The 21,399-nt window shown below is 43.7% G+C and overlaps 1 protein-coding gene across 7 annotated transcripts in view; it reads left to right on the forward strand.

Moving 5' to 3' along the window:
- The window catches only part of CFAP61 (cilia and flagella associated protein 61), a 305,696-nt gene that overhangs the window by 230,224 nt on the left and 54,073 nt on the right, over positions 1-21,399 (forward strand). For all 7 annotated transcript variants that reach the window (XM_055104782.2, XM_034947210.3, XM_055104783.2 and 4 more), the window contains 2 exons: positions 945-1,036; positions 9,041-9,246. In XM_055104782.2, coding sequence (XP_054960757.1) covers positions 945-1,036; positions 9,041-9,246 — 298 coding nt within the window. The remainder of the gene's footprint in view (positions 1-944; positions 1,037-9,040; positions 9,247-21,399) is intronic.

The following is a 21,399-nucleotide window of genomic DNA, read 5'->3' on the forward strand; positions in this document are numbered from 1 at the left end:
GATAAGCTTAACCATTTGCAGCTGTAAAGCAGTGCACTTTTATCCCATAAACCCTTTTGGCCCCTAAGGAGGAGATGATTTCATGAGTAATGCAGGGTTCCTTCACGTTTAGAGTATGAGAAATACCTTTGAAAATGGTGTTTCTGAATGTTGTGGACCTTTTACCAGAAAAATACACATATTTACAAAATTACGTGTTCCCTTTCTGGAGGTTTATAGATGAACCCACAAAGCTGTACATAGACCCCCAGGGTGTCCATGAAGCCCAGTCCAGTCAATGGAATGTCAAATTACAGAGACGAAAGCCCCACATTCCATCCTTGTCTTCCTCTTCCTAACTAGGCAGCCCCACAAGGTCTTGCTCTGCTTCTCACTCTGGGTGAGACCTGAGGAAAGGTGGTGGCCGTAGGCAGGCAAGAGAAGGGAGGGCTGTCAGAAGCCAGAGCTGGCACAGGCCCAGACCTCAGGAACAAACCAAAATATTAAGAATTCGATAATGACAGTTTCTAAAACATTGAACAAAGAACTTTGTTGATTGTCCTAATTAAATTCAATTTGTTAATATTTTGGCTACATTTTGGAGAAGTGATGAGGAATAGGAATGCTGTTTGCAACATGTAAGGCTTCTAAAGGTCTTGATCTGGTTTTGGTAGATACAGGTTAAAGGGCGGGGAGCTACGGATAATCACAGGATACACAAGATCGGCTTGGCACATCCTGGAGCAATGGCGGCTACATTATGGGATATCATATCACATTCACATCAATTTGGTTAAATAAATGTCAACCCCAGGGAGTTCCTTGCTGTTAGTGGTACTTCAGTGTGAAAGTTTGAGGAGCATACACCACTGCAGGCATCTGTTTGTCCTGTGATGAAAATATGAGCTCTGTTACTCACCTCATTAACAATTAATTTTAAATGGAAAACTTGCCATCTCTTCTAGGGGGCATTCTTCCTGGGTCTTACCATTATCTGCATATTGCCAAGCCTGCCATTCCAACTCCCTTGGAGGTACAAATGGCACAGCCTAATTATGTAAGTATTATTTCTGAATTTCATTTTACTTTCAAATACAAAACTTTGTTTATAAGAGGATGAAATTCTTTACTTGGAGTCTTTACTGTAATGTGCTGGTTCACACATCAGAAGCCCACTGGAGTAATCGTCCCCCAAGATGGCCCTTAGTGACTCTCGCGCCTTGGTCTTCATGCCCTTGTGTGGCCCCTCCCACACTGAGTAGGGCTGACCTGTGTAGCCAACAGGATATTGGGGAAATGACTGTGTGACTTCCAAGGTCAGGTCAGGTCAAGAAAGATACGACAGCTTCCAGCTTGCACACTTCTAGATGACTTGCTGCCATGCTGTAGGGACCCCTTTAGAGAGGTCCATGTGGCAAGGAATTGAGGACTCCTGCACCAGTCATGATCAGTTTGCCAGGCAGACGAGTGTGCCACCTTGGAAGTGGATCCTGCAGCCTCATTCACGCCTTCAGGTGACTGCAGCCCCAGCCAACATCTTGACTGAAAACTTATGAAAGGCCTTGAGCCAGAACTCCCTAGCTAAGCCACTTTCAGCTTCTGACTCCCAGAGACCGTGAGATAATAAAAATTTATTATTGTTTTATGCCATTACTTTTTTCAATAGACTTTATTTTTTAGAGCTGTTTTGGTTTCGTAACAAAATTGAGCAGAGGTACAAAGATTTCCCATGTAACCCCAACCCTTCAAAAGACATATAGCCTCCCCCACTATCAACATCCCCCACCAGTGATATATTTCTTACAATTAATAAACCTACACTGACACATTATTATCAACCAAAGCCCATAGTTGACATTAGCGTTCATTCTTGGTTGTGTACATTCTGTGGGTTTGGACAAATGTATAATGACACATATCCACCATTACAGGAACATACAGAGCAGCTTCACTGCCCTAAGAACCCTCTGTGCACTGCCTGTTTGTCCCTCCCTCTGTCCTAAGGCCCAACAACTACTGATCTTTGTACTGTCTCAGTCACTTTGCCTTTTCCAGAATGTGATGTAGTTGCAATCATACAGCCTATCGTCTTTTCAGGTTGGCTTCTTTCACTTAGTAATATCCATTTAAGCTTCCTCTGTATCTCTTCATGGCTTGATAGCTCATTTCTTTTTGGCACTGAATGATCCTCTATTGTCTGGTTGTATCGGTTTACTTATCCATTCACCTACTGAAGGACATTAAGCCTCTACGTTTTGAGGCAACCTGTGATGCATCGATAGATAACTGAAATATCCACTTTCATGTCAATGGAGCAAGTAGATTGCTTAGCATCTGGAATGGCCATGGAGACCCCACTGTTTTCCTCCCCTCCAGGAAAAGCAGAAGCTGTGCAGTTGGGAATTCTGCTGTTGAAAGGACACAGGTGGTTGGTCAGTTGAAGAGCTCCTCTAATAAGATTCTCTGACCCATAGTCCCAGCCCGGTGTGTGTTGTCATCTGGGGGCTTCCTTTTGGATATGTCACGTTTGATTTTTAGTCAATGAGGCAGATTGGAAGCTGTCTACTTAACTTCCATTCCCATTTTCTTCTCTTGAATATTTTTGAGGGTAAACAATATGACCAACCTAAAATAAACACATTTCCCAGATTTCCTCAAGGACAGGGTCAGCCATGTGGCAGGTTCTGGCCAATGAGATGTAAGCAGAAGCTCTTGGAAAAATCCTTAAATGGGGGCCTACTCAAATGGCACAGGCTATGGGTTCTTCACCCTTCAGGAAATCTCAATCCTATTCCATTTCCTTCCCATGGACCTTGAACAAGTTCTTCAGCATCTGCATTTCTGGGATTGCTGGGGAGCATACATAAAGTAACATTGTCAGGAACAAAACAGGTAGCCAGTAAGTGGTGAAGATGGCTGTTTTAATCATTATTCCAGATAAATAATGAAACCCAGTTCTTCCAGGAAAAGGGTAGATGCTGTATGTTTAAAACTTATTTCCCTTAGCCCTTTCCCAGATTCTTTTAGTTGCCCTGTACACATGGTCTGATGCAAAATTTTCTTATAATAAAGGAAACCATAAGGTCATCATAGTGTTCCAGTTTCTATTGCTGTATAAAAAACACCTAGTGGCATAAAACAGCCATTTGATCCTGCTTACAGATCCTGTGAGTCAGGAATTTGGACAGGGACAGTGGGCACAGCTTGTCTCTGCTCCACACTATTCACAGCCTTAGATGGGAAGACTAGAGGGTTAGATCAATGGTCCAGATCATCTGAAGGCTCGTTTACTAAATCCGAAAGCTTGTTACTCAGCTGGGCTGGGATGACTCAAGGACCGGAAATGTTCACCACAGCCTCCCCACCTGGGCTGTCCTCAAGTGCCTGGGCTTCCTCACAGTATGGTGGCCTCAGAGTAGCCAGACTGCTCACGCAGTGGCTCTGGGCTCCAAGTGCAAGTGTTGTTACTAGCAAGCTGGAAGCTGCATTGCCTTTTATGACCCACCCTCAAAAGTCCCACAGCATCACTTCTCCCACTCTCTCTGTTGGAGCAGTCACAGCAACCACCGAGATTCAAGGGGTGGGGGATAGAGAATCCATCTCTCAAGGCAGAGAGTGTCAGGGTCATATTGCGGGACGGTGTGTGGGATAGGGAGACTGTCGTGGCCATCTTTAGAAAGTAAATCTGCCACCAGTGAGGTGGGGCATGAGGTAAGTAGGATAAAGCCCAGAGTATTCACAGGCTAAGCACTTTGATCATCACAGATAAATAACTCGAGTCTAATATGCACAAGAGCTAGAACATATTGGACTTGGTTTCAGCCAGAACCAGATTCTTCAAGGACAGTGCATGATTCCCTACATGCGGCATCGTTTATTTATGAGCCACCGTCTCTCTCTAAATAAAGTCAGAGGAGGAGCCAAAAGGGGTTTTTAGATAATGAGAGTTTTAATAAGAGTGCAACTTAAATAGATTCTTTGGCTGGTGCTATGACAGTATGTGAACAGGACCCCTGACTTTAATTAACCATTTTGCCAGGTGGGCCTCCTTTTTAATTAGTACAGAAGATCTAAACAGATTTTTTTTTCCATTTTATTATCCAAGAAAAAAAAATGTAAGATGGCTCCATGGCAATCTTTTGGGGTTGGAATTAATTTGATTAAGTGAAATCGTTGCCAAATGGTCAGGCAGTCACCTAAATATAGCCAATTGATCAAGAATGGAGCCCATTGAACAATATTTCACCAGAGAAATTGAATTACTATTCATACACTAGATATAGCACAGACAAATCTTATCAGACTTTTATAGTGCTCACTAATTGGAATATTTAAGTCGGAAGATACTGTAGTAATTCATGAGCTCTTTGAGAGGTAACCTGACAAAAGGAAGAAAGGGTACCCCAAGTCGTCTACATAATAAACTAATTTACAGATTCCAGTCCACATGCTTTGTTGGCGTATATACCATGGAAGAAAGAAATTTGTCACAACAAATTCTGCCTTGGATACCATCAAATTTAAAATTGTGTGTTCATCATGAGAGCTGGGAACTTGATTTCTTGAACACCAAGTCTGATGAATCCTGTGTCTTCCATTTGGCATGAATTCCAGAACCATTTTCCAACCTTTGTCAAAATCATAAAGGACCTCAAAAGGATAATTGTATTCAGGGAAAAAAAGAAGAAGAAAAACCATATCAGAATCAGTAACTCCATCAAAATCTTAAATTTAATATCCAAATTTTTAAACAATTTGCTCATATACTTAAAATAGGGGAAGACACCAGATATACCCTACCAAACCGGAAGGTTGCAAAATAATCGTCCTGACCCCAGAACCCTGCACCATGTGGGCAGGGCTGGGAGGTGCTCTACGGCATCACTTAGTGGAGCAGCTTTCTATGAGCAATTGCAGCAAGAGTTCTGGGCTTCACTGGGTTATCCTGTTCTGTCAGCGACTGTGAATAGGAATGGCCTGCACTACAAGGGTAATTTGTGTCTGAGAAACCCCTGTTTAAGTGAATTGTATTTAACATGAATACAACATATTTTGATGCACTCTCAGTTCCCAGATGGACCCCTCCAGTGATGCTAATGTGGTGCCAAATCTCCTTCAAATGGACACTGCTCCTTCCAAAGTTAAGATCAGCCATCAGTGCAACCTCCTCATCGCTTTCTCTAGTGTAGCTGCTTCTGGACTCTAAGCCCTCATTTCTGTAAGGCCCTGTATGCTAGGATTATGTGGACAAAACTTACGGAGGAGGCCAAAATATGATAATGCAGTCTTTACATTTAAAAATAATACCAAAAAATGCAACAAGTCCATAACAAAAAAAATCACTAAAAATGATGCTGATGACAGACTCTCAAGGAACAGGATGACATTTAAGGCCACAAAACGCTCAGACTCTCACTGCTCTCAGCCTGCAGCCTGCAGGGCTCCTCAAGGACTTGACAAGTCACCACCAACTAAGTGACTGTGACCCTCGTCTTGAGGTGCACAGCCTCGGCCACGTACATGGAATCCAAGTCAGCCCTCCTAAACACAAAGAAGTCCTTGTAAGCTGAAGGTGGGGGATTTAGTGAGACTCTTGGCAAAGTCAAGATTTGTTAACCACATGGGTGGATCTCAAGGTGTGCCCCCTTGACACCTGGGCTCCCTTTCTTAATCACTTCCAACAATGAAACCTAAAAGGAGGAGGAGGCCTGGGGAAGCCTGGCAGATAAAACTGTGCCAGAGTCTGTGGTGCGTCCTCTCCCAGACACCAGCCTTACTGCCGTGGTGCAGGAGCCGCCCCTCCTCAGAACTCACCTGCAGTTTTCCAGCTTTTTCACCAATCATCCCTTACTGTGACGGGGACATGTACCCCTGGGTTCAGAAGCCAAACCTAAAGCTGCTGTTTCCAAACTCAAATGGTCTTTCAAGTCTTGTGTTTAATTTAGAAATACACGTGGCGGTCACATTCTTCACTGTGTATATATCTACATATATTTTAATTCTGAAATACTGCTGAATATCCTGGGCCATCAGGTAAAGTTGACACCAGGGGTTATTCTGTGAGGTCATGCGCCCCCACCTCCACCCCATGCAATGGTGTGAGTCATTGCTCAGACCGCGAAGTCAGGACTTGAGGAAACACACGGGAATGAGCAAAGCCCATGAGGCATCCAGGCCTAGAGAGATGCCTGTGGCAGGAGCTGAGGGCAAGGGATGAGCAGAGGAGAGCAGGCCCCTGCAGCCAGAGGCTCAGTCCTGGCTTTTTCCAAATTCTTCTCCAGAGGAGCCCGCCCTTCCACACCAACGCCTGCATGCTTCCCTCCTTCCTTCCTTCCTGCCTGCCTTCCTTCCTTCCTGCCTTCCTGCCTTCCCTTCCTCCCTCCCTCCCTGCCTCCCTCCCTCCTTCCTTCCCTTCCTCCCTCCCTCCCTGCTTTACTTCTTTCCTCCTTCCCTCCTCCTTTCCTCCATCCTTCCCTCCCTTCCTCCTTCCCTCCCTCCCTTCTTTCCTTTCTTCCTCCTGCCCTCCCTCCTTACTTCTTTCCCTTCCTTCCTTCCTTCCTTCCTTCCCTCCCTCCTTCCCTCCCTCCTCCCTTCCTTCCCTTCCTTCCTTTCCTTCCTTCTTTCCTTCCTTCTTCCCTCCCTTCCTTCACTCCTTTCCTTCCTTCTTTCTTTTCTTCCTCCCTCCCTTCCTTCCCTTCCTTCCCTCCTTTCCTTCCTTCTTTCCTTTCTTCCTCCCTCCCTCCTTCCTTCCTTCATTCCTTCCTTCCCTTCTTCCTTTCTTTCTTTCCTTTATCCCTTCCTTCCTTCCCTCCCTCCTTCCTTCCTTTCTTCATCCCTCCCTCCTTCCTTCATCCCTTCCCTCCTTCCCTTCCTTCCTTCCCTCCTTCCTTCCCTTGCTTCCCTTGCTTCCTTTCTTCCTTCCTTTGCTTCCTTGCTTCCTTCTTTCCTTTCTTCATCCCTCCCTCCTTCCTTCCTTCCTTTCCTTCCTTCCTTCCCTCTATCCTTCCTTCCTTCCTTTCCTTCCTTCTTTCCTTTCTTCCTCCCTCCCTCCCTTCCTTCCCTTCCTTCCTTCCCTCTTTTCCTTCCATCTTTCCTTTCTTCCTCCCTCCCTCCTTCCCTCCTTCATTCCTTCCTTCCCTTCCTTCCCTCCTTTCCTTCCTTCACCTCCTTCCCTCATCCCTTCCCTCCTTCCCTTCCTTCCTTCCCTTGCTTCCTTCCTTGCTTCCTTCCTTCTTTCCTTTCTTCATCCCTCCTTCCCTCCCTCCCTCCTTCCTGCCTTCCTTCTTTCTTTCTTTTCTTTCTTCCTCCCTCCCTCCTTCCTTCCCTCCTTCCTGCCTTCCTTCCTTCCTTTCTTTTTCCTCCCTCCCTCCCTCCTTCCTTCCTTCTTTACTCCCTTCCTTCCTTCCTCCCCTCACTCAATTTGTTCATCAAAAAATCTAGTTCCTTGCCATGCCACAGCCTGAGTATTTAAAAATAACTTTTCCTCATTTTAGAAGTAATGATCATTTTTTAAAAATTAGAAACTGCAGATAGTCAAATAACTATAAGGATAAACAATAAAAATGACCCAGTCTCCCAACCACAGAAAGTGACCGTTAACATTTTGTGAAAATGTTGATACAAAGCAAATGAAATGATACTGTGCATTTTTGTAAACTACTTCTAAAGCATAAAATGTACTGTGAATATATCTCCCTGTTATGAAATATATTTTAACACTAATTTTTTTGAATACATTGCCCCCCATTGTCGGTGGGCCATTGTTTTTTGGATAACATCTTAATAAGTTTGGATTTTTTAAGCACTTTGTTATGGTGGTAGATTTCCCGTCTATCCATCCATTTCTATAAACAAAGGACCATTTCCATCTCCCTTGAAGCACCATCCCCCAACCCCACTTGCTCCTCCCTCACCCCCAAATGCCCAATCTCTCACACACGCACCTGGGGGTGGCCCAGGACTCACCTGTCATGCCTTCTGTATATCTCACCTTGTAACTTTACAGTTGGCTGAGTCCCCCCAGGGCTTTGCCATGTGATACCCCAACACCCACCAGTTGCCTGTATTGATGTAAAAGTTAAACTGTGTTTCCTTTTGTTTAGACAAAATCCCCAGGTGATGTCCAGGACTAAGTAAATGTTTGGGATCCAGGCAGTTCAAATTGCCTTAGATTTCTAAATGCCACATTCAAGTTCAGAAGAGAAGCTTAAATCTATATGCACTCAAAGAACATTTATTGAGCGTTGCTGTGTACTAAGGTCAGAGTCTAAGGCCAAAGTGAAGGTTCAGTCACCCCCCACAAAACTCATGTTTGTCTACAGAAGTTTCCCACTGCCTGAGCCAGTGGGGAGCCATCTGCGGCTGAAATAGAAGAAGTCATTGTGGCATGGAATTGGAGCAGCATCTACCCTTGTCACTTGGGCTGATGTGGCAATTGGAGGTGGTTTCTACAGGGCAGAAAGTCACAAATCCACACTTTTAACAATCTGTAAACCAGAAAACCACCTGCAGAACGTGTATGTGCATCTCCCATAGCCTTGAACCTTCTTCCTGGGAACAGACCTTTTCAAATGACTGACCTTGCCCAATCCCCGCCATCAGGCCTGGCCTTTTACTTCTTTCTTTTGTTCAAGTAATCTTGAAAATAACTGAAATTATTTCTGATCAGTTTTGACTAGGAGGTTTTTCTCAAAACGATGCTGTGAAAGCAAAGAAATTTAACAGTGTTAAAACACCTCAGAGGAGAGAATAAACCCAGTTCCACTTATTAGCTGGGTGTGCAGTATTAATAAAGGATTGGTTGTAACCTAGCAACTAGTTTAGAAACACAGAACAAGGCGATCACAGTTTTAAATATCCTTGTAGTCACTGAGTCCAAGTATGTGGTTTCTGACACACTGTTACCTTCTGCCGAGTTTAGTCAATATCTATTACTGTTATTTGCAAAGAGGGATAAGATATAACCTGTCTGTTATATTTGAAAAATAAATTGCTATGATAAAGTTCCCAAAATCCAGGAATGTTTCTAATGTTGTTTTTCTGGTCCACATCCCTCCTCCAGGGTTTAGAACTAGTAACCGGCAGTGCGAAAAATGGGACTTACTTCCGAATTCATATTAACAAGTATAAAATGGTGGAAACCATCACGTGCCTTTCTAGGGAGCCCTTCCCCGCCTCCAACTACATCCGCTTGTTTGGCCAGCACGAGCAACTCCTCAACAACCTGTGTGCTCGGTACGATGAAAACCTGATCACAGATCTCTATAGGTAAGTTGGACATTGCATTTGACTACAGGGAAATACAAATATATATATAATGTCTCGTGAATGAGGGACATGTGTTGTGATGCACCCGAGAGCAAAACGGGAATCCCAGAGAGAGGCTGTGCGGCAGAGATTTCGTTCTAATGAAGAACACCTGACGCTAATGTGGGCTGGGGAGCAGAGAGTCACAGGATGTGTCCACACCTGGCCCCCATGGCCATACCAGGGCCTGGACCCCAGGTGCAACCAAGCCTACCATGGACGGGCTTGGAGGAGATGATATTCAAGTCCCTTTCCACACGGGGCTGCTAAGAGCAGTGGTCAGAAATGTAGGAGGTCAATTTGGGAACAGCATGAGGAAGGGTCTGATCCTGATGGGACTCCGCGATCATGGGACAGGGTGTTTGTGACCCCAGCCTTCCTCCTCATGGCATGTGTTCAGGCAGGCCCAGGGTGGTCATTTGTCCAGCGTTTTGGTAAGGGAATTCCCACACTGACAGGTCGGTTAGACTTGAAACCTTTGTCTTTTCAAACTCTTAAGACACACTTCATCCTATCCATTAGGAAGGCATAGAATTTCCAAGTGGAAAGTTACTTCTGAATGTAGCTTGCTGCTTAGCAAAGTTAGGAGGCTTTCCCTATTCACAAAGCAAGGTGATGCAGAGCCAGTACCAGAGACAGATGTGGAATGAAAACCATGCAGTTCCAGTGTTCTCGACACCCACAGAAGCAACTGCCAGGATTGCCATCAATCTCTCTTGCCTCTTAAAAATTTTTTTAAATTGTAGAATGCATCATACAAACAAAAAAGTATGTGAAATATGTGTGGACACTAAAAAGTACTGGAAATCTATGGGCCCACTGCCTATGTTAAGAAATAATTCCTTAACTTAGCAGTCAGGAAGTCCCTCTCTGATCACAGCCCTCCCTTATCTTTGTGGAGGTAGCCACTGTCCTGAAGTTTGAGTTTGTCATTCTGTTGCCTATAAAGCAAGGATCAGTGAACTTCTTCTATAAGGGGCAGATATAGCCTCAGTTGCAAGTACTCATCCCAGCCCTTGCGGTGAGAAAGAAGCCGTCGATGATGTGTAAACAAAAGGACACAGCTGCATCCCAAGAAAGCTTCATTCGCCAAAACGGGCATTGGGCTGGATTTGCCCCCAGTCATAGTTTGTCAATCCTTGTTTTAAAGATGTGTACTTAGACACATGTGATTTCCTAAATAATATATTAATTTGCCTTGCCTACTTCTGACTCAGGTTTATGGCTTACCAAAGAAAGCGAGCATTCTGTTTAGCACGGTGTTTGTGAGAACCATCCAGGATGATGTCTGTAGCTGTGGTTCATTTGTTCTCCCTGCTGTGTGGTATTCCATCATATAATGGTCATGATTCAGTCATGGCTTTTCCTGTTGACTATTTACACTGGTTCCAGTTCAGGGCCATTACAATCGGACGTTGTGAACACTGGACGTACTTCATGTGCAGAATCTCTCTAAGATATCCTAGCCCTAGAACCGCTGGGTCACGGAACATGCATGTCTTCACCTTTACTAGTTGATGCCCAAATGTTTCCCAAGTATGGTCACGTGCCACATAAACACGTTCCAGTCAACAATGGGTCACACATATAATCGGAGTCCCATAAGATATTAATGAAGCTGAAAATTTTCCATCTCCAAGGGCCACATTCCTGTCACCTAGCACAACACATGACTCACGTGTTTGTGGTGATGCTGGGTCAACAAACCTACTGTGCTGCCCAGTTGGTGTAAAAGCATAGCACACAGTTATGTCCAGTGCAGAACACTTGCTGATGATAATAAATGACCATGTTACTGTCTTATGTATTTACTATACTATACATTTTATCATTATTTTCGAGTGTATGCCTTCTACTTATGAAAAAAAAGTTAACTCTAAAACAGTCTCAGATAGGTCCTTTGGGGGTATTCAGAAGGCATTATTATCACAGGAGATGGCAGCTCCACGTGTGTTATTGCCCCTGAAGCCCTTCCAGTGGGACAAGACGCAGAGGTGGAAGACAGTGATATTGATGATCCTGACCCTGCAGGCCTAGGCTAATGTGTGTGTTTGTGCCTCGGTTTGTAACAGCAAGTTTAAACAGTAAAAAGTAAAATAAAATAATTTGTAAATAAGGACATAGATGAATATTTGTGTATAGCTCTACAATGTGCTTAGGGGGTTCTTTTGTTTTTTTTTGTTTTTTTTTTTTGTTTTTTGAGATGGAGTCTCACTCTGTTGCCCAGGCTGGAGTACAGTGGCATGAGCTCGGCTCACTGAAGCCTCCGCCTCCCTGGGTTCAAGCAATTCTCCTACCTTAGCCTCCCAAGTAGGTGGGATTACAGGCACGTGCTACCACACCCAGCTTATTTTTGCATTTTTAGTAGAGACGGGGTTTCACCATGTTGGCCAGGCTGGTCTCGAATTACCAACCTCAGGTGATCCACCCGCCTCCGCCTCCCAAAATGCTGGGATTACAGGCATGAGCCACCGTGCCTGGCCTTGTGCTTGTGTTTTAAGCTAAATGTTATTATTACAAAAGAGTCAAAAAGTTGAAACAAAATAAGACTATAAAGTAAAAAGAGTAAGCACAGGTTAACTTATTAAAGAATAATAAAGATTGAGAAACATGTTTTTATAAATTTAGTGTAGACTAAGTATATTGTTTATAATATCTTCAGTATTGTATGATAATGTCTGAGGCCTTCGCACTCACTCACCACTAGCTCACTAACTGCCCTAGAGCAACTTCCAGTCCTGTAAGCTCCATTCACGGTAAGTACCCTATACAGGTATACCCTTTTTAAATCTTTTATGCCATATTTTTACTGTACCTTTTCTATGTTTAGATACACCAACACTTAGTATGGAGTTACAATTGCCTACAGTATTCAGTATAGAAACCTGTACAAGTTTGTAACCTAGGAGCAACAGGGGCATATAGGCCAGGTGTGTAGTAGTAGACTAGACCATCTAGGTTTGTGTAAGTGCACTCTAGGATGGTTGCCAACAACGTGTTTCTCAGGACCTATTCCCATCGTTAAGTGACACACGACTGTCGTTATTTATTTAAATTTCCCCCAGCAGTGAATGAGAGAGCTCCTCTTGCTCCACAGGTCTGCCAAGCCTTGGTACTGTTAGACTTTTAAATTTGGCCAGTCTAGTGGCATACAAAGGTATCCTCCTAGGGCTTTAATGTGCTTTTCCCCACTTAATGATGCCTTTTCATTTGTTCATGGGCCATTTGTGGTAGTTTCTGTGAAATGCCAATTCATGATATTTATCCACGGAGCGGGGGTGTCTTCTCATTATTAATTCACAGAAGTTATTTATAAACAAACTGGACACAAACTTGTGTTGGTTATATATTTTTAACCAACTTTGAGGCTTATCTTTTTACTTTCTTTATGATGTCAACAATATTCTTAATTTAATAGAATGTTTGTCTTCTTCAAGAGGGTCTTGGGTATTTTTGTCCTTTCATTCTTCTAATAGTTTTATAATCAACTTGTCAAGATCCATGAAAACCCCATTGGATTTGATAGGAAATGCATTAAATCTTAGATCAATTAGGCAAGAATTGACATATTTGATATTGAGTCCAATATCATAACATAGTATAGCTCTCAATTTAGGTATTCTTTAATGTCTTTCAATAAAGGTTTATCATTTTATCCATGAATGGCTTGCACAACTTTTGTTTGATATGATCCAAGATGCTTTATATTATTCTTTCTGTTTTAAATGTCATTTTTTATGAATTGATGCTTGTGTATAGAGATGAACTAATTTTAGTATAGTTCTGTATTCTGAAAGTTTTGAATAATTTACCTGTAGATTTTTAGATTTTCCGAGTAGAAAATTATATCATCTGCAAATAGTGACAGCTTTGTTTCTTCTTTTCCAACTTTTATACTATTTATTTCCTTTTCTTGCCTTACTGCACTGGCTAAGATTTGTAATAAAAAGATTGGCTGGGTGAGGTGGCTCACGCATGTAATCCCAGCACTTTGGGAGGCCGAGGCGGGCAGATCACCTAAAATTGGGAGTTCAGGACCAGCCTGGCCAACATGGGGAAACCCCATCTCTACTAAAAATACGAAAATTAACTGGGTGTGGTGGCTCACACTTGTAATCCTGGCTATTTGAAAGGCTGAGGCACGAGAATCACTTGAACCTGAGAGGCGGAGGTTGCAGTGAGCTGAGATGGCTCCACTGCACTCCAGCCTGGGCGACAGAGTGAGACTGTGTCTCAAAAATAAAAATAAAAATAAAAAGTTAAGTAGGGGTAGTGAGGGGTAGTGCCCTTGCCCCATTCTTAATTTGAAAGGGAAAGTGTTCAAAATTAAGTGTGTAATAGTTGCCATATGTATATTTTTATAGATGTCCTTTATCAGATTAAGAAAGTTCCTTTTGATTACTGGTTTTCTAAGCATTCTTATCATGAATGGATTTTTATTTTTATTTTTCGGAAAGAGTACTTAGTCCCTGAAACCTTTTATGTGTAAGGATGTCTTCCTAAAGCTTTCGAATATAAACTACGTTTTGATAAGTGTCAAAATTTAAAATCATGAGCTTTCCCTCCTCAAATCTTTGTAGGCTTGGCTCCAATACTTATTTTAAATAATGAAAACTGCAAGTATTTAAAAAATGAATTCATTTGCTCCTTCACTTATATATAGGATTTTCTTGGTCAACCTTACCCAAAATATTTGAGTTAGGGGAGAATCAGCCGTTTGTTACAGAAAGATTTTGGTTGGTGGGGAATGATATGCTAAGACTTTCCGGAAAAAAAAATGTTTTCACATTTGACCATATTCAAGGCCCTACCTGGTTTGTTTCTCCCTAAATAGAAGGTGATTCTGAAACAGACTCGGTGAGTTTGAGACTACTACAGGGAGTGCCGCTGTTAACTGATGAGAGTAATAATTTCAAAAGTTAATTTGATTTGTGATGAGTGTTTGGGATGGCAAGACGGGGTGACACTGGCTATCAGGAGGTGCCGATGGACATCTGTCAGAAAGGAGCAGGGACAGGAAGATGGCCGCCAGTCATTTCTAAGTGAGGTCCTGAGAGCACCGCTGTGCCTTGTCAGTTACTCCAGGCGTGTGTTAGTGGCTACATGCAGCTGCGACCACATTCTTTTCAAGTGCCACGAAATGCTGCCAGGTCCTAGTGCTAATTTTTGCACCAGCACTCCTGCCCTGTCTGTTGTCAGACTGGCTGGCGAGGCTCTTTCCAAGCAGGGTGAATGGTTGAGCTGATTTTGGCCGCGATATGATTACCGATTGTTTTCCTGACCTTGGCAGCATCAGCAACGTCCCTCGTTCAGACCAGGCACGTTTCATTTGCGCACTTCCATCCACCACGTCTGGGGCACCTTCCTCAGTGCCCGCTGCTGCCGGGAGGGCTGACAGTTAACCAGCTGCATTGTTGTTCTGCAAGTCAGGCATGACTTCAGTATCAGTTCCTCTCCGCATTCAGAGAAATCCTTTGGATCCTTCCTCTCCACTTCCCCCTATCTATTCTCACTCCATCGAGGGCCAAAACAGCGCAGGCACTAGCTGTGCCAATGGGAACGGTGGCAGCCCTGCGGGTCAGATGTTGCTGTGGTAGCCAAGGCCTCCCAGGCAGACCCTGGCTGCCTGCAAGGGGCTCACTTGGAACCATATGGGGACACGAGGTGGCGGCCGAGCTGTCAGCCGCCATGATGCACAGGCAGACAGCTGTCACGGGACCACAGTAAGCGAAGTGTCTGTGGCCCAGGCTGGCTTGGATTCCACCTATATTTTATTCTCTGTTTTTACCTCTGAGTACCAGTACAAACCATTGGCACTGAAGAGAGAGACAGAACTAATCCACCATCGGTGACTGTGTGTGTGTGTGTGTGTGTGTGTGTGTGTGTGTGTGTGTGTGTGAGAGAGAGAGAGAGAGAATTTGATCAATGGATTGATTTACTACTTTGGAAAAAGAATAGAGCCAATTTTATATCGTTTGTTGCTTTCTGAACCAACCAGCATTTAAAGTCACACAAATATGTTACTAAAAATCTTCCTTTCCCCAATCTTCCCCTTAAAAGCATTTATGCCCCCACAGGCCTCGCTCATGCACACCTCACTCACACGTGTGCACACACTCATGCACACTCACACGGCACTCACAATGTACACTCACTCACACGCCCAGTCACACGCTCACACACACCTGCACCCGCCTCTCCAAAACCTCACAGTGCCCCCGCCTGCCAACTCCCTTGGCAGTATTTAGAATGGCAGCACCTTCTGCCCTGCTGAAAATGCTCCTCCCTTCAGGACACCGGGCGCGAAAGGAACTTCAGTGAGGGTGTGGAGAAGTGGGGAAATGGGAGCTGTGGGTGGAGAGGAGAGGGGAGGCTGAGGCGGCTTCTTGAGATGCCACCTGTCAGGTACCCGAACACCCCTGTCCCGTGTCTTCTCGGCTTTCCTGACTCCACTTCATCGTCTTTTACCCCCACTTATCGATGACCCTGCAAAAGAGAGGTCTCGCCTACAGAATCTCTCCCTTCTTCACCTTAATTAGCAGTCTGTGCATCCTTTATCCTCGTGGTGTAAATAGGTCTTGCCCTAGCTTCTTTGTATGAGCCCATCAGATACTCATAAACCTTGATTAAACCTCTTTTCACATCTTAACATGCTCAGCTCTCAAAGACTGCCCTCAGACAGCCCGGCCCTCGCGCCCGCGCCACCACCGCCTCCACACTTCCCCGCACACGCCGGTGGCCTACATTTCCTGGCTGAGTGTTGCTGTGCACAGTGTTCTAAATGGGATTTGAGCAGCCCTTTACAAGGCTGCCATTACCTTTTTGAACTGTGAGGCTCCAGAAGTTCTTCCCTCAGGAAAGCCACCTTGTGTTATCTGTCTTTGGAGCTGCAAAGCAGGATGCTGCCAGCCCACGTGGCCCCCTAATTTATTGATTTGACTCCCGTCGGAATCATTTAATCATGACTTTAAAATGTTTTCCTGCGCCTCTGTAGTCAGCAGCCTTTTGCTGTGTTCAGTGGTAAATTGCATACTACATTCCAGGTGCCTGTTTTTCCAGATTTATCAAAATCTTCTTGAACGATGACTGCCCACTCCAGCTTCTCAATTTTTTGGTCCATACCTAAAAGGTGGTGGATGGTAATTCTCCCAATATCCGCCTCATCCCTCACACGCTTCCCTGCGGCCGTGTGCCAGGCCACTGACCTGCTCTCTGTAGACTCTGTAAGGGTTCCTGCTCCTCTGTTTCACTTCAGATCGTGCCAGTCCTGTGCGACCAGCCTCGCAAAGAATCCTTTCCCAAATGATTTGCTAAAAATCAAAATCCATTCTCTTCCTTTTGCTTCCCACTCATTCAATTACAGGCTATTTATCTGCCCTCATAAAAGGCAATCGAGGTCAGTTTGCTCACGTACTCTGGGGATTCCTCATTGATCATGCCTTGGCCTTCTTACTCCAACAGGCAGATCCTTACCTAGAGATGTTTCTGCTGCTATTCCACAGGCCACGAGGCCAAACTCAAATTTTTGAGCCTTACTTGTTCCCAAGATGGTCAACTTTAGATCTGGAAGTGTAGACCAAGGAGGAGGCCAAAGTCCACTGGACACAACATGTGTCTGTTCTTATTGGCGATCCTATTCTGATGAAAACTAGGGGTCTTTTTTAGCATATGTCACCTCCCACCTCTTTCCACGACGGCATTTGTGTGGAAGTAACCTTTCCTGGGGTAAAAGGTGAGACCATGTTTGAACTGCCCTGAAATTATAGCCAGCACATGTCTGTTTTCAGATATTCATGCCAAAGATGATAATGTGGAAGAAAAACAGACTCACCCATTTGCATAGTCCAAAATGAATGTTCAGAGAAATGAACACATGGAGTTCTGCAAGAAGTGTGAACTTTGAAACATTTACCTCATTTACCTTGAAAATATCACTTGGCATATCATGTTAGGACTTATTAGAAAGGCTCAGATTGAGATTTTTTATGGTTTTGAGGTATCAGGAATGTATAAATTCTGATTTCAAGTGCCTCAGTCTCACTAGTGTTAGTAAGAATCTTTGCCTGAAGGATAGTGCCCGTGAATGAATGAATGAAAGAAACATGAGTATCCCCCTCTAACAGCCAAGATTTTGTTTTATGTTTAAGGCTTTTATTAATGAGAATGTAAGAAATGAGGGAGGAAATTGAGCCCCAGTTAACATCAATCTGAAGTTGGGGTGAGGGTGGGAGCCCATGTCTATTAACAGGTAACTCTCCACCAGGATTCCCCCCACCCACTGAGTCAACGTGCACTCCCACAGTCCTTACGTTGCCCTTTCCAGGCAGGCAGAGGAAGGCGCTGGCATTCTCCCTGGCTATACAAGAAAACTAGTGCTTTCATTATTTGAAAGGAAATGTGTATATTTAAATCACATATTAATACTCAGGGGAGACAATTTCAGCACAGGGATGGCCCTGCATCCCAGAAGACCGTGCTGAAATGTGAACCGTACATGAAACAAATCATATAGTGTGAGACACAATTTGCACACGGCTGTTGATCCATATCTGCAATATTACGAATAAAAACTGAACTCTTCACCAAGCTTTACAAAAACAAAGAAATACCTTATGGTGAGCCCACCACTGCCACCTCTCAGTTATCCATAGCCCCCGCCCTTGTCTTCTTAGCTGCCACCCCGACCACCCTCTTTGTCCTGTGCCCCTGTGCACACTTGGTATATATCCTAAGAGAATTTAGTTTGAAACTCCTACAATCTGTAAAAGCAAATCATCACTTCCCTTTCCTTAACATGGAAAGGACACTAGACTAAGACCAACAGAGGGGTCAAATTCCTGCGTTCTTGCTTATCATCTTTGTGAACTTGAAGAAGCCATTTAATCTCATTGAGCATCAGTTTCCTCACCCATAAAATGGAGATGTAATCCATGATAAATCTTCCCACATCATGGGATAGAAGTATATGTTGATGGACAGTAAAGTACAAGTGCAAAAAGTTTTTTAAAAGTATGTAAAGTACTATACAAGGGCAGAGCTTTGTAATACTTTAGCTTGTGTGTTCCTGTTCGCTACACGTCAATATTATCCTTTATGGAGAGACAGAAACACTTCCAGCTTTCTATGCAGTATTCCCTCCCCCTCCCAAATTAATACAAATTTAAGAAAATGCAGTGCTTCTTTTAATAATTTCAATGAGCAGATGTTTTAAAATTGCATTCGTGTATGTGCTTGCTATATCTTATTTTTAAAATTGTCTGTATGGGATTACATATGATATTGAATATGCTTGTTTTCAGAGTCATGCTCTAAGAAAAAAATTTATTTAGAGAGAGGTCATTATCAATAATTAAATAAGTGAGAAATCTGGTGCTTTACTTAGAATAAATGTACTAAGATGAGAGTCGATAATGTACCTCCCAGGGCACTTTATAGCAAAGGGGTGGATCAGATGCTTCCATATAAGTTTCACTTAAAAATGATTTCATTTCCAACCACTGGGCACCCAAAGCAGCCAAATACATTCTTAATATCATTTAAAATGTAAAATTATGAGCTGTTTGAGCTGTAAAGTGTGTCTAGAATCTAATGTCATATAGTTTTAAAAGTTGCTTTGGAACATTGTTTCATGCATTGTCGATAATCACTAATACTTTAGACCTGCACTGTCCACTATGAGAGTCAACTGCCCCACGTGACAAGTGGCGACCATATCAGACAGCGGAGAATAGAGCATTTCCATTGTTGTGGAAAGCTGTGTTGGACAGTGCTGCTGTAGGCCAGTTGCATCCATGGAATTTGGAGTGGGCGTGTTGGATGTAGCATCTATGAACAGTCGTTCTCTAAAATGCTAATTGCCAGCCCCATTTGGATCCGACATTCTGACCTGCCGATGTAGCTATCAGATGCGTGCTCAGTGAAGGCCCAGTGGAGACAGAGGAAGTGATTTCTCTCTGTGCCTGTTTTGGTGGGGTCAATTAGAAAACATTCTCTCCAGATCATGTGCCAAAGGTGTACAGATGGGGAAGGGGGCTGGTGTGGGGGAAGGGGCAGAGCAGGTAAGCTTTCTGGGGCACTTGGTCACTCTGCAGGCCTTGCAAGGGACACTCGGCCTTGCTGGGTGAGATAAAAATTCTGTCTTGCCCTATGCTTATACTTGTTTCAAGCTCAGCTGGCCAACCCCAGGCAGCCTGGCACTTCCCTGCCAGAATTATCAAGACAACCTTGATTACTAACATACTGTCTTGTTGTCAGAGCCCAAGTCTTGATGTGGGGTTTAGGAATGCTGACTGGTATGTTCAGAACTGACTTCTGTCCCTCTGCACATCTTCGTAAAATCGCTGTTCTTTTCAAACTTGTACAGCAGGAGTTAAAGTCCTTTATAGATTTTCTTCCTCCATTTCATTACATACCCATCTGGCAGCATGTGGTTGAAGGTTATTACTTATGAGTTTAAAGTAATAGCTGATGAGCCGTGGTTATCTTTAAGGCTACTAAGCTGCTTTAATATAAATACCTCTTTGCCGAACTCCAAGAAACAACGGAGTTGTTTTACTGTTGTTGGAACTGTGAAAATAAATGCATTTCAGAAATCATGTTCTCATTCTACTGAGCCATGAGAAGGAACTGGCCTGCCTGCCTAAATTTTTTATGGCAACTAACAATTGCAAAGAGACGCTTTGAAGCCACCTGGGCAGTAGGGATTCACAGGTGCAGCATTCTCCTTCTTTCCCTCCTACACCTGAGTCTTTATAGGTTTCTTTTTGAGGGTTATTTAAGCATATTTGTTTAATTTTTAAAAATTTCCACTCCAAAAGCAATATGTGTTTATTACAGAAAATGCAGAAAAATATTTCAAAGGCCGAGTAGAATATAAAATCTATACCTAATCCCACCACCCAGAACCTATTTTAGATGATTGCACTATGAAATGAAAAGAATTGAAGGGGAACTGCGATTTCCTCCTAGAAATAAGACCTGCAGCAAGTTTGCAGACAGCACAGCTCTCCTTCCTGGGTGCCACGCAGACCCTAACTGCAGCCCCGCACACCTGTCTCGTACAGATGAGGCAAGGGAGAACCAGAGTGGCCGGGCTTGCCACATGCCACAACCAAGACAGTGGCACCAATAGGACCAGAACCAGAGTTTCCTGACTTTCTGTCAAGTTTCCTTCATACAGGACAAATAGGAGTAGGTTTGCCATCATGCAATGACCATTCTTTAGAAAAAGCAGTTGTGTTTGACTCATCATTTACCTATTATAAGAAGATTGGCCAAAAAAAAATTATGTTTGGGACAGGAGAATAATTTTGCTCTCTGATAAAATACCTCAGAAGATGCCCAGGATAATTCATGTGTGGAGGAAGAAAATATTAGAACTTCTGTTTATAATTTTATCTTTAAAAAAAAAACAGAAATCATGTTTTATTAGTATTCAAAGCACACACATGGGTGCCCTCTTGGGTCAGATGGAAGACAGCTGTGCATTCTACATGGCCTCAACACGCCATAATGGGACAGTGTCACAGCTTGGAGGGGTCAACCTTATTAATTAACTTTGTTTTTGTTTTTGTTTTTTGAGATGGAGTCTCGCTCTGTCACCCAGGCTGCAGCACAATGACACAATCTCAGCTCACTGCAACCTCCACCTCCCTGGTTCAAGCGATTCTCCTGCCTCAGTCTCCTGAGTAGCCGGGTAGCAGGCATGTGCTACCACGCCCTGCTAATTTTTGTATTTTTAGTAGAGACGGGGTTTCACCATGTTGCCCAGACTGGTCTCAAACTCCTGATCTCAGATGATCCACCTGCCTCAGCCTCCCAGAGTGCTGGGACTACCACCACACCCAGCCCTTATTAGTTAACTTTGGAACCTACTGCAGCTTTTGTGTATCTGGTTCTGGTTTTAACTAAACTAACCCTCCACAAAATTGACATGAGCATTTAACGGATTGTTCAAAAGAAACTACAGAATGCAAAGCCTGGCAAAGCAGACACACATGAACCAGGAAAGGGCAGGGCCAGATCATCTCCTCTTCCTCAGCCACACTGTAAGTACCATGGTTCGTCTCTCAGCTAAGGTTCCACTGCAGACAGCAGAATCCTCTCTAGCTGGTT

Source organism: Pan paniscus, chromosome 21 (genome assembly GCF_029289425.2).
Source record: "Pan paniscus chromosome 21, NHGRI_mPanPan1-v2.0_pri, whole genome shotgun sequence".
Classification (NCBI taxonomy): domain Eukaryota; kingdom Metazoa; phylum Chordata; class Mammalia; order Primates; family Hominidae; genus Pan; species Pan paniscus.